Here is a 14,516-nt window from a genome sequence, read left to right on the forward strand (position 1 = left end):
AGTTAGAATGAACACAAATATAAATAAAAAGACAAAGACACTTAGACACACCAGTTTAAAATCCACCATCTTCATCTTCAACCCCTTGTGCTGCTCAAATCAAATGCTGCCCAACAGTGAGCAGCAAACAGTTTGAAAAACTCTTGCAACAAAACCAGTATCTCGCAACAGGCTTGTAGTACTCAAGTCCAGGACTCAGACTCGAGTCCGATTTGTGCCCTAATTTTAAGGACTCGTGACTTGACTTGGACTTGAGCACTGATGACTCGGACTTATACATTAACCGCATTCAAACTCGTAAATTGGAGACGAGGACTCGGATTTTTTCTTTATCTTTTGTAACATGGCATAATAATTTGGCATAAGATATCTACATTAATTTTTATACTAATTTTGTGCAAGAGAATGCACATTCACCTGTTCATGCGTCATGTTCAGGAACAAACTAACGTTAATGGTGCTAAAATGCCTGGAGAGAATGGCCCTAGGATTGTCCGCTTTGCTTATACAGACTTCTCGTGCAGTGGGAAAAAATGCACTGCTATGTGTTCCATATGTAGAAGAACTATCGAGGAGACGATGGGGACAACCTTGAACTTCAATCGCCATTTGGCAAGACTCCACCCAGAGAAGTAAGTGACGCACTATGTTCATTGCTCTGTTGATAGCAGGGCTTGCTTGCTGACTGATGAACTAGCTAGTGTTAACCCTCTTTCATGTTATTTGCCCTGTTGATAGTGGGCGGGGCTTGCTGAGCGATGAATCTGTAGGCTATTAACTAAAATGGGGCAGTCAAGCAGTAACGTTAGTCCAACACAGTAGCAGAGACGCTTTCACATAAAGGCAGCAACAGCCATCGTCAAATGGTGCAGTTGGAGTCTTGTTCTCGGACTCGACTCAGATCAATAGTGGACTTGACTTGAAATTTTCTTTAATGACTTGGACTTGAACACTGGGGACTTGAGACTGGACTCGGACTCGAGGTTTAGTGACTCGACTACAACATTGTCTCGCAAGCAAGAGTAGAGCCTATGGGAAAAGAAAAACACAAACAACATGCTTTCATTTTCTTTCTTTTTTTTTTTCAGGGTTGTTGACAGTTGTTTTACTAAATATGTTTCCAACTACATTTTAGTCATAATGTATCATCATCATCATCATCATCATCATATCAGGGCATGGTTAACCCATTTTTTTCTTCATATTTTTTTCTGTCTTGAACCTTTACAGATGAACAATGCAGTATGATCAAAGACCAGCTGAACATACAGACAACCCAAAGACATTCAGACCTACACAGTGATACCATTCCAATATACTGTATACATATAAGAAAATGATTATATGTATACATTGATATACAATAATAAAAAAAACTTATCATCATCGCCACAGAGTAACAAAAAAATAAATCTACTCGATCAATAAATAAACCAATGATAATTCAACTGGCTAATCTCACCATTCACATAAGCAATATAATACACAACTGGTACTGTTTTCAAGCCACTAATATGGATTTAGACCAGTGCAGCTCCCAGGGCACTGATTGGTCAGTTCTTCTAGCATTTAACATAAACATTTCACCTGAAATCTCCTACTTACATTTATCATCATCCTCATCATCACGTCCATGCACATCATCAAAACATCTATGGACAGGCATCACCCTTCTTTTCAGATCAGTACTTATGGCTGGCATTGTGGTCTTATTCTTGAATATCATTCTCATTTACAGTCAACCCTTTACTCACTGAACTTTTTGACCTTTAACTTCTAACCTCACTCATGTTCCATTTGTATTTTCTGAAATACAAGTTTTCAGAACAGATGATAATTTCCAGGCAAAGCCAATGACCCATGTCCCATGCACACACATGCCTCAGAGCACCAATTGTATTCTGGGATTCTCCCAGCATTGCCTTACTCTTCATTGCTTCTCTACACAGAGATGCAGAGTCACAGGCGAAGTCCCTGCTGATATGAGGTCAGGAATTGCAACTACACAGTAGTCTCGTACTCCATCACCTCTTTGGGGCTGCCAAGACTGCGGTACTGGATCCGTGGCGTCACTGGTGATGTATTCTCCAGCACCAAGATGGCTTTTCTCAACCGGCGGTCAATGAAGTGTGCATCCCAGGCTGGGTAGCTTTTCCTGGGCAGGTCAATGCGGATAACAGGACCCTCAGTTTTTGGTGTTCGGGGAGAAGGTGCAGGAGCCACACTGATGGACCTCACCTGAAAAACAGGCAAGCAACTCTCCTTGTCTCCTTGTTCCCGTTCCCCATCCTTAGTCCTCTGCAAGGTTCTTGGGGGACTTGTGACAACATCTGTTTGGGGCAGAGGCGTCCCCAGATCCCCCACACCTCCGAGTCCTATTGCACCCATTCCTTCCTCCATGCAGCTCCACTGTGAACCCAGAATTGGGCCATCAGGATGGAGCAGGCAGTAGTAGACAAACATAAAAAAGGTTCCCAAGGCATAGCTGCATACTACCACACACACAATGATAAGGGCATAGAAGTCTGAGGTGTGTGGGCCCCTGTATGCATACCAGGTGGCCGTAAGGGCCGCATTCTCCACCAAAATCACACAGTAGTATGTGGCCAGGCGGCATCGTGCTGGACCCTCCTTGACATTGAACCAGCAGAAGATGTAGATGATGCCTACAACCATGTTGTAAATGATCTCTTCCCACTTGGACATGCAGAAGTCCGTCTCACCTTGGATGATCCAGAAGGTCATGGCGCACCAGTGAGCCACAACAAAAATACCAAAGTACAGCTGGAAGACAGAGGCGAAGAGCGCAAAGGCAATGGTACGTGCACCAATGGTGAACAGGTGCCACAGCATTTGCACAATCACTGCCTTGTAGGACATGGGTAGCTTGTCATCTCTGGAGTCACGAAGGACCTTCTGGTAGGAGGCAATCATCCACGCCAAGGAGACCAAAGAGGCAGAGGTGGAGAGACCTGTTCAAAGCAAAGTGACAACTCAGTGACTCTCAAACATGTACATGGAGATTTATAAGGGCATAGAATTGTGAGGTGTGTGGGTCCCTGTATGCATACCACCAACAAAAATCACACCGTAGTACCCTATGTGGCCACAGTAAAAGCTTTTAAAAGCTATAAAAGCTCAGTTTGTGCCAAATCAAAGCATATTATTTACATTTCATTATAAGTTCTGGCGAAATGCTGAACGCCATCCGACCGTCATTGTTATTAAACCTCAGTTTACTCTGAGGTGCTAAATATAAAACCTAATCAGAATCTTTATGGAAAAATGAACACTTTCCCATTCTTAGAGCACTGCCGCTCAATATTTAATTAGATCCCATGTAATTCATTGCTAATTGGACATGCTATTGAATTATTAATGAAAGAAAAATGAATAATTCATGCCTTAAATTATGTCTCTCATTACTTGTGACTCATTCTTCATAAGAACAGCCATGAATCTGGGGACATTTCCTGCTTTTTGACTGCCTAAGCTTATATTAGAAAAGTGAGATTCTGAGGAAGCTACAGTAGGCACTCTTAAAGTATTACAAATAAGTGAAAAGCATTCATTAAAATTATATGACCGGCTACTCGTTTAAGAAAAGGCGAGACCTGAATTAGGAGCTAAAATTGTGACGTGTTTGTCAGTTTTGCTACTGTCTTGTATGTTTCATGAAAAAACACACTTTTTAGTTTACAGGCACCCTGGGGTATGATCAGGTAAAAAGTGTGTGTGTGTGTGTGTGTGAGAGAGAGAGAGAGAGAGAGAAGGAAGTAACCTCCAGGGCTTCCATAAAGGTGAAAGTATTCTTGACATCAGGTCTTTAGTACATCAAGGCGGTTTGTTTGTTTATCTGTCAGCTCCCTGCTGATATCCTGCTGCTTTTATCCCTATGATATTGTCAGACACACACAGAGCAACCAAGCCAGCGAAGATTTTTCATCCCTTTCACCCAGAGCTTTAACTCGAAAGTGCTGAACGATAATCTGTCTCCTTTAAAGCCAGTTACAGTGCCTTGAAAAAGTATTCATACCCCTTGAACTTTTTCACATTTTTCCACCTTACAACCACGAACTTAAAAGTTTTTATTGAGATTTTATGTGATAGACCAACACAGAGTAGCACATAATTCTGAAGTGAAATGAAAATGATAAATGGTCTTCAAAATTTTAAACAAATAAAAATCTGAAAAATGTGCTGTGCATTAGTATTCAGCCCCCTGTCCTCTGATACCTCTAAATACAATCCAGTGCAATCAGTTGCCTTCAGAAGTCATCTAATTAGTTAATAGAGTCCTACTGTGTGTAATTTACTCTCAGCATAAATACACTTGCTCTGTGAAGGCCTCAGTGGTTTGTTAGAGAACACTGAAGAACAAACAGCATCATGAAGACCAAAGAACTCACCAGACAGGTCAGGGATAAAGTTCTGGAGAAGTTTAAAGCAGGGTTAGGTTATAAAAAAATATCCCAAGCCCTGAACATCTCAAGAAGCACTTTTCAATCTATCATTCAAAAATGGAAAAAGTATGGCACAATTGCAAACCTACCAAGACATGGCCGTCCACCTAAACTGACAGAGCGAGCAAGGAGAGCACTGGTCAGAGAAGCAGCCAAGAGGCCCATGATCACTCTGGAGGAGCTGCAGAAATCCACAGCTCAGGTGGGAGAATCTGTGCACAGGACAACTATAAGTCGTACACTCCACAAATCTGGCCTTTTTGGAAGAGTGGCAAGAAGAAAGCCATTGTTGAAAGACAGGCATAAGAAGTCCCGTTTGCAGTTTGCCAGAAGCCATGTAGGGGACACAGCAAACATGGGGAAGAAGGTGCTTTGGTCAGATGAGACCAAAGTTGAACTTTTTGGCCTAAATGCAAAGCGCTATGTGTGGCAGAAAACTAACACTGCTCATCACCCTGCACACACCATCCCCACTGTGAAACATGGTGGTGGCAGCATCATGCTATGGGGATGCTTTTCTTCAGCAGGGACAGGGAAGGTGGTCAGAGTTGATGGGAAGATGGATGGAGCTAAATACAGGGCAATCCTGGAAGAAAACCTGTTGGAGGCGGCAAAAGACTTGAGACTGGGAAGGAGATTCACCTTCCAGCAAGACAATGACCCTAAACATACAGCCAGAGCTACAATGGAATGGTTTAGATCAGGGGTCACCAAACTTTTTTTCTCTGGGGGCCACATTGTTGTTCCTGACTGTGATGGGGGGGCCGGGGTCGGGTCAGCTATATAACATAGAATTGTATGACCCAGACAAATATGACCACCAGCAGGTCTCATTGTGTAGTAGAGATTACTAGCCTGGCACAGCCATCCCCACTACTATATCCCCACTACTATATCCCCACTACTCTATCCACACTACTATATCAACACTTGATTCCTGGCACATATTTGTTTATCTTTACTGGTGGTTTGCAAAAGTAGTAATCGAGTCTTCACACTTTGTTTTAATTTGAAATACCACAGATATTCCATTTATTTATTTTCTAATAAAAATAACATCAAAGCTGTCAAGGTATCTGCCTAGTTGAGGTGATTGACACTGGCAAAGGTGAGTGGAAAATTATAAATTGTAGGTAGGCCTGTTGATGTTATTAATATTAATAATAATTGTGTGCAGCACTTAATAAAGGCCAAATAAGTAGGCCTATAAAATAAATACATTTAAAAAAACAGTGAAATTATAATATGAGCAATAGATCAATAGATCACAGCAGTTGTGCTGTGTCCTGCACGTCATTGCTCTCACCCATGGCCAAAGCAAAAAACTCGAATTCTGACGCTTTCTCATTCAGCTGGTCATACACGTTGTCCCCCAAATCTTCGGTTCGCCTGGTCATAGCAGGTGTGGAGAGACTCACCGCGTTGAGCGCATCCTTCGTCGGGACACACCTCCTCGGCCACAGCAAGCATGCATACTTTAACAAAGTCCCCATCAGTAAACGGCTTTCCATGGGTAGCTAGTAGGTGAGCTACCTTATAGCTAGCTCGGACAGCAGCCTGGTTGATCTGGGTTTGGTGAAGGAATACATTCTGTTGTGCAGCCAGTCCGCATTTCATCCTCCGAATCCTGTCTTCTCTTGTTTGCCCTCGCAAACTAGCATACTCTTTGTGGCGGGTTTCATAGTGACGACGTAGGTTATATTCTTTGAAAATTACACACTTTCTTTACATACAAGACAAACTGCACGGTCCTTACACTGAACGAAAAAATAATCGGTGGTCCACTGTTCTTTAAAAACTCTGCACTCTCTGTGAACTTTTCGCTGACCGCTAGCCATTTTGCTGTCCTGAACACTGATAATTCTCTGCGCATGCGCTGCCTGTCACTGCTTGATCGCGAGCATATGATGAAAATTTGGAAAATATGAATAGTTCATTTTATAACTAAATATCAATTTTAATTGATAAAATCAACAAAATACAAGATGCAGACATGTTATTATTTGCCAAAAAGCAATTTTAAAAAATAGGCCATGACCACTTTTGGGGATTGCCTCATAGGGCCGGTTCAAGTGGTGGGGGGCAGAGGGGCTGGGGGGCCGGTCAAAGGGGGGTGGCGGGCCAGAGTCGGCCCGTGGGCCGTAGTTTGATGACCCCTGGTTTAGATCAAAGAATATTCATGTGTTAGAATGGCCCAGTCAAAGTCCAGACCTAAATCCCATTGAGCATCTGTGGCAAGACTTGAAAATTGCTGTTCACAGACGCTCTCCATCCAATCTGGCTGAGCTTGAGCTATTTTGCAAAGAAGAATGGGCAAAAATTTCAGTGTCTAGATGTGCAAAGCTGGTAGAGACATACCACAAAAGACTTGTAGCTGTAATTGCAGCAATAAGTGGCTCTACAAAGTATTGACGCAGGGGGGCTGAATACTAATGCACATCACATTTTTCAGATTTTTATTTGTTTAAAATTTTGAAGACCATTTTATTATTTTTGTTTCACTTCACAATTATATGCTACTCTGTGTTGGTCTATCACATAAAATCTCAATAAAAACTTTTAAGTTCGTGGTTGTAAGGTGGAAAAATGTCAAAAAATTCAAGGGGTATGAATACTTTTTCAAGGCACTGTATTCTTTCTCTCTCTCTCTCTCTCTCGCTCTTGTTTGTCCCACACCTACGTAGATTAAAATTAAAAGAGCTCTTAATTAGCACTGAACTGATAGCTGAATGTACTGTTTTCCGGCTCGGCTGTTGGCTGGCGGATGCTCTCTGTTCAAACTTGCACATTGTGTTCCTGCTGCTCTCATGGAACATGGTAGACAATCTTAATTAAATCAAACATCACACACCGCTGCCACAAAGAACATCAAAGATTAGATCATGGATTAGTTAAGTGCAAAGCTGGCACCTTGCTGTGAGAAAACAGAATGGGACAATTGGTTCAGTTACCTAAACGTGGATAACATCTGGTTGTGCATATTGTTCTAGAAACCTAATTGGCAATTTCTGAAGGAAAGGATTTTTTTTTAAGCTGAGCTACTTAAACAAGAAAACTCTGTAACTCCAACAGAAGCTGAAAGGATATTTTAGTTTGGAAACTGTGGCTGCAGCATTTGGATTTTTGTCTGTTCAAGTACTCGGATTCATCTGTAGTAACCACTTAGGGTCAGAGTTGTGGTGGAACCAGAGTCTATCCTGGGTATAGACTGATCGAACCGTGATCGAACCGTGTACTCTGGAGCTGTGAGCTAGCAACACTACTGTTTCACCCCTGTTTAATTTTTTAAGTACTATTTCATTGTTGTATTTCATACAAAAAGGAAAATCTACTGTACTGATACAACAAGTATACATTTGACAAGACAGAAGATGATTACAGAATGAAATTCTGTCTAGGTTTTAATCACTGTGCGTAAAGACAAATCAATTTTATACATAAATCTATCAAGGATTAATATTTGAATAACTAAGAGGAATCAAAACAGACAGAGCTCATTTAAAACACAAGTATGAAGCGGTTATAGCTATTATTTACTATTATTCACAGACTAACACGTACACAGACACGATGGCTAGAAATGTGTACAGATTTGTGAGCATGGCATGACATTAACAAATCTACATCTGCTTCATGAAACTTTTGTTTGACATCAAAATGAGGGATGGTTTGAGCACAAAGGATGAATTAGCTGATCACTGCAAAAATAAATAAACAAATAAAACAAAATATCCTCAATATAGTAAAATGTATTTAATATGTCCTATTATAGGATTACAGTAAACCACATGTAAGAATATTAAACTTATTTCTAGACATTTTTACTAATTTCAAAAATAATGAACATAGACTTGTTCTACTGGCAGATACTTTTTCTCATGTTAAACATTCATTTCTAGAGAGAAGCAAAATTATCTGCCAGTAAACATAAAGATTGAAATAAGTAAAAATGTCTAGAAATGTCTATCTATCTATCTATCTATCTATCTATCTATCTATCTATCTATCTATCTATCTATCTATCTATCTATCTATCTATCTATGTGAATTATTTTGTAATTTAATTCAAAAAGGTAAAATTTCATATATTCTATATTCATTATACATAAAGTGATATTTCAAACCTTTGTTTTAATTTTGATGATTATAATATTATATTACAACCCCGATTCCAAAAAAGTTGGGACAAAGTACAAATTGTAAATAAAAATGGAATGCAATAATTTACAAATCTCAAAAACTGATATTGTATTCACAATAGAACATAAACAACATATCAAATGTCGAAAGTGAGACATTTTGAAATTTCATGCCAAATATTGGCTCATTTGAAATTTCATGACATCAACACATCTCAAAAAAGTTGGGACAGGGGCAATAAGAGGCTGGAAAAGTTAAAGGTACAAAAAATGAACAGCTGGTGGACCAAATTGCAAATCATTAGGTCAACTGGCAATAGATCATCAACATGACTGGGTATAAAAAGAGCATCTTGGAGTGGCAGCGGCTCTCAGAAGTAAAGATGGGAAGAGGATCACCAATCCCCCTAATTCTGCGCCGACAAATAGTGGAGCAATATCAGAAAGGAGTTCGACAGTGTAAAATTGCAAAGAGTTTGAACATATCATCATCTACAGTGCATAATATCATCAAAAGATTCAGAGAATCTGGAAAAATCTCTGTGCGTAAGGGTCAAGGCCGGAAAACCATACTGGGTGCCCGTGATCTTCGGGCCCTTAGACGGCACTGCATCACATACGGGCATGCTTCTGTATTGGAAATCACAAAATGGGCTCAGGAATATTTCCAGAGAACATTATCTATGAACACAATTCACCGTGCCATCCGCTGTTGCCAGCTAAAACTCTATAGTTCAAAGAAGAAGCCATACCTAAATATGATCCAGAAGCGCAGACATCTTCTCTAGGCCAAGGCTCATTTAAAATGGACTGTGGCAAAGTGGAAAACTGTTCTGTGGTCAGACGAATCAAAATTTGAAGTTCTTTATGGAAATCAGGGACGCCGTGTCATTCGGACTAAAGAGGAGAAGGATGACCCAAGTTGTTATCAGCGCTCAGTTCAGAAGCCTGCATCTCTGATGGTATGGGGTTGCATCAGTGCATGTGGCATGGGCAGCTTACACATCTCGAAAGACACCATCAATGCTGAAAGATATATCCAGGTTCTAGAGCAACATATGCTCCCATCCAGACGACGTCTCTTTCAGGGAAGACCTTGCATTTTCCAACATGACAATGCCAAACCACATACTGCATCAATTACAGCATCATGGCTGCGTAGAAGAAGGGTCCAGGTACTGAACTGGCCAGCCTGCAGTCCAGATCTTTCACCCATAGAAAACATTTGGCGCATCATAAAACGGAAGATACGACAAAAAAGACCTAAGACAGTTGAGCAACTAGAATCCTACATTAGACAAGAATGGGTTAACATTCCTATCCCTAAACTTGAGCAACTTGTCTCCTCAGTCCCCAGACGTTTACAGACTGTTGTAAAGAGAAAAGGGGATGTCTCACAGTGGTAAACATGGCCTTGTCCCAACTTTTTTGAGATGTGTTGTTGTCATGAAATTTAAAATCACCTAATTTTTCTCTTTAAATGATACATTTTCTCAGTTTAAACATTTGATATATCATCTATGTTCTATTCTGAATAAAATATGGAATTTTGAAACTTCCACATCATTGCATTCCATTTTTATTTACAATTTGTACTTTGTCCCAACTTTTTTGGAATCGGGGTTGTATTATAGCTCATGAGTATCAGAAATCCAGTATCTCAACTTATTAGAATGTTTAATTTCAAGTTTGAGTAAGTTGCTATTCAAACAATATAAATACTGTGCATCTCTCAGTGTAGTTCAGTACACACAACCACAATCATAGGGAAGACTGCTGACTTGACAGTTGTCCAGAAGATGACCATCGGCACCCTCCACAAGGAGGGTAAGTCACAGAAGGTCATTGCTGAAAAGGCTGGCTGGAAAAGGTGCACAAGCAACAGGGATGACTGCAGCCTTGAGAGGATTGTCAAAAAAATTCAATTGAAGAACATGACTGAGCTTCATAGGGAGTGGAGTGAGGCTGGTGTGAGTGCGTCAAGAGCCATCATGCACAGACATCTTCAGAAAAGGGGCCACAACTGTTGCATTCCTAATATCAATCCACTCCTGAAACAGAGACAGTGTTAGAAGCGTCTTTCCTGGGCTAAGGAGAGAAAAAACTGGACTGTTGCTCAGTGGTCCAAAGTTCTCTTTTCAGATGAAAGTACATTTTGTATTTCATTTGGAAATCAAGGTCCTAGATTCTGGAGGAAGAGTGAAGAAGCACAGAACCCAAGGTGTTTGAAGTCCAGTGTTTAGTTTCCGCAGTCTGTGATGATTTGGGGTGCCATTACATCTGCTGGTGTTGGGTGACTGTTTTTATCAAGTCCAAAGTCAATGCAACTGTCTACCAGGAGATTTTAGAGCACTTCATGCTTCCATGTGCTGACAAGCTTTATGGAGATGCTGATTTCCTTTTCCAGCAGAACTTAGCACCTGCCCACAGTGCCAAACTACTACCAAATGGTTTGCTGACCATGATATTGCTGTGCTTGATTGGCCAGCCAACTCGCCTGACCTGAACCCCATAGAGGATCTATGGGTCAAGAAGAAGATGAGAAACACCCGACCCAAAAGTACAGATGAGCTGAAGGCTGCTATAAAAGCAACTTGGGCTTCAATAACTCTTCAGCAGTTCCACAGGCTGATCGACTCCATGCCACGCCGCATTGATGCAGTAATTCGTGGTAAAGGAGCCCCAACCAAGTATTGAGTGTACAAATGAAAATACTTTCCAGAGGTTACACATTTCTGTATTGTAAATCCTTTTTTTGATTGATTTTAGGAAATATTCTAATAATTTAAGATACTGGATTTCTGATTTTCATGAGCTATAAGCCACAATCATCAAAATGGAAACAAACAAACAAAAAAAAAGGCGTGAAATATTTCACTTTATGTGTAATGAATATAGAATACGAAAGTTTACCTTTTTGAATTAAATTACAAGAAAGTGAACTTTTTCACAATATTCTAATTTTTTGAGATACTTTAGTATATACTAAGATTTTTTTTTGCAGTGAAGAGAGTAACATTTTTCAGTGAAGTTATAGGTGCATTTGTTTGATGTTTCTACAAATAAAAAGACAATCATGAAAGTATGCTCTGTTTTATATGAAGCTGTTTAAGGCCATCATTACATAGAAAGCTAAACAGTTTGGCAGAAACAGAGGCAACAGACAGATGTAAAAGCAGCAGAGAGCTTAATTAGGCTAAGCTGGCACACAAATCCAAAACAATACGCAAAAGGCAGAGTCACAAAACAGGCAATGGTCAGGCGAGGCACAAACAGGTTATCAGAGGCAAAGACAAAAGGGCAACAAAGTACAAATAAAGTCAAAAACACGATGTCAGCATGTTGCTTAGAAAGCTTGGTAAAGCCAGGCAAGGGTACACTGAGCTTTTACTTCACAATGAACTGTGAGCATGAAGTCCTTAAAGGAGAACTGAAGGCAAATTTTTAATTATCAAAATTATATTTCTCATTTTATTAAATATAGGAATGCATTTTTGATAGCTATTTTTCTCACTGCTATAGCAAGTTATGAGTGTTTGAAATATGCTCTGTAATATATCAGTCCATATGTCAAAGCAATGGCCGTAAACGAGATTTGTTGAGACCTGTGCGAGACATCGTAGGACGGAAGTAAAACGTACAGCGGAAATCAAAGCGACCGACATCTGCCAACGTTGTCCAAAGACGCGTGCGCCCTCTTTCGAATGCTGATGTAATCAAGCTGGAAGTTTTGTTTTAATAGCAATCAGGAAAGTTTGAAAAAAGTAGGCAGTAATCGTCATTTAAACTTGTTTTTGTGCAATACTTCATTTGGATAACAGTTTTCAAAATGGCGGCGCTGACACTTCACGTTTCGAAGTCTTGCGCAAGTCTTGTGAAGATCGCACGGATAAGCGACGCCTGCCGTGAACCAAACGAACTAAATTCAACATGGCTAAAAACCGAATAGGCCGATAAGTATAATATTTAATTGCAATTAGTTGCCAATACGAGTCACGATATAAGGTTACTAAAACCGAAAACGTAATTGAATAACACTTTAATTAAGAAATAAAGCAAGTTTAAAAATGACTTCAGTTCCCCTTTAAATCGTGTGGCTGAGTGAGTGCGCAGTGTTTGGGTTCAGGTGTGTGATGAATTCCGGAGACTGCGAGTGGTGAGGTGCAGGATGGTTATTGTAGTCCATGGCAGCCATATTTGATGGCCGCTGTGAATCCTGGGAAGTGGAGTCTTGAGTGCAAGCAGGTGCCAACGTGATGCAGTTTTCCAATCTCCCCTGTAAGTGATGTGAATTCTGTTCATTGCGAGGTGCTTTATTCATTGAAATACTCAAATAAGTCAGGCTGAAGTCAGATTTATTCGAATCTGTATGCATATTACAAAATAGCATCTGGCATGTTTTAGCATTGGTCTGAAATGATATAGTAACCTTAAACACCTGATGATATCCAAATGTCTCTGAATAACCCAGGTATGTGCTTCATCTTTCATCTGCTCATTCCGAGTCAATGTTTATAATAAACGCCATTACGTATTATAGCACAGAATTCCTGCAGACGCAACTGTGACGATTAATATTATTTGCCATTTTTCTTGTTATTACTTTTCCTACTCTACCCACAATACTATGGATTATACTGATATTGATTTTGTTAATTTAGTAAATATTTCTCAGATTATTAAAATGGCACGCTCAAATGTATATGCACCTCTGACCATATGACCTTATAGATCCAACAAAGATGAAACAGCACTGCAAAAATGTCTTGAATATAAGCAACTATTTTTTCTTTGTTATATTGAAGACGCATGATAAGGTTATTTATCCTATTTTTCTGGACATTTTTTACCAATAGAATAAAACAGCTAAGATTAAATGGAGTAAATCTGTGTAGAAAAAGGCTTCATGGTCTTATATGTGTTATATAATAATAATAATCCCATAATGAGAACTATTACATAACCTTTCACTTATTAAAGAGAATTACATTTGCCAAGATATTTTTTGCCGTGTGATGATTAAGAAAACTGATGATACGTTTGCTTGTTTTACGATCAATGTGCCTACAGATTCATGGTCTAGGCTTCTCTTTTCTCTGTCCAGCCCTCGACTCTCCCACCTTCTGACAGAATGGGACATTATATCATAGAACAATGTTCAGTGTACTCCACATATCATTGCTTTCACAGGTAAATCTCACACCACACTACACCACACACAGAGACAAAGTATTTTAAGGAACACGAGTGTCATGCACACATCTACACCTCTTCTGTCACCACCTATCATTATTTCTCCTTCACTGCTCTTTTCCACTACCTTTCCCCCACTTTCTTTTCATTCTCTTTGAACATTTGGCTCTTCATATCGCTTCCAGATTTTCATGCACAGCAAAGCATCTCATGTACTTGTTAAGAATCATGGCATTATATTGACGCCGAAGTGGGGTTTGGCATGCATATGTGTGTCTGTGTGTGTGTATGTGCTTGTGTGTTTTCACTCTGCAGGCTGTGATGGATCATGATGCCAAGATGCAGCCCCAGCTGAAAATCGCATATGTAGAGGCAGTCTACATGCATTCACGCTGCAGGCGAAGTATGTGTTTGCACTGTGTGTGTGTGTGTGTGTGTGTGTGTGTGTACTCACCCTGTAGTGGCAGGACGTGTTTGCTGTGGATCATGATGCTGAGCTGTAGGACAAGCTGTGGTGCGCTCTTCAGAAAAGCCTCCAGCAGCCTCAACATGTTCACATCAGCCGTTTCAAACATCAGGCGCCAGTAGCAGTGGCGATACCAGTGGTTCTGCACGCCCAGGTACAGCGTGTGAATGTACCTACACACACAAGCAAGCAAGAGGGATTTCTTTACTTCTGTTCAATTCTATTTTTGTTTGTACAGCAGTGGTGGCTTTCAGC

At 40.2% G+C, this 14,516-nt stretch overlaps 1 protein-coding gene across 1 annotated transcript in view; it reads right to left on the reverse strand.

Moving 5' to 3' along the window:
• Positions 1-1,009: 1,009 nt before the first annotated feature.
• The window catches only part of xkr7b (XK, Kell blood group complex subunit-related family, member 7b), a 156,772-nt gene continuing 143,265 nt past the window's right edge, over positions 1,010-14,516 (reverse strand). Inside the window, exons 2-4 of the mRNA XM_060938014.1 lie at positions 14,250-14,434; positions 1,606-2,972; positions 1,010-1,029 (exon numbers count right to left, since the gene is read on the reverse strand). Coding sequence (XP_060793997.1) covers positions 2,002-2,972; positions 14,250-14,434 — 1,156 coding nt within the window. The 3' untranslated portion in view covers positions 1,010-1,029; positions 1,606-2,001. The remainder of the gene's footprint in view (positions 1,030-1,605; positions 2,973-14,249; positions 14,435-14,516) is intronic.

The sequence above is a fragment of the Neoarius graeffei genome, chromosome 13, assembly GCF_027579695.1.
Source record: "Neoarius graeffei isolate fNeoGra1 chromosome 13, fNeoGra1.pri, whole genome shotgun sequence".
Lineage (NCBI taxonomy): Eukaryota > Metazoa > Chordata > Actinopteri > Siluriformes > Ariidae > Neoarius > Neoarius graeffei.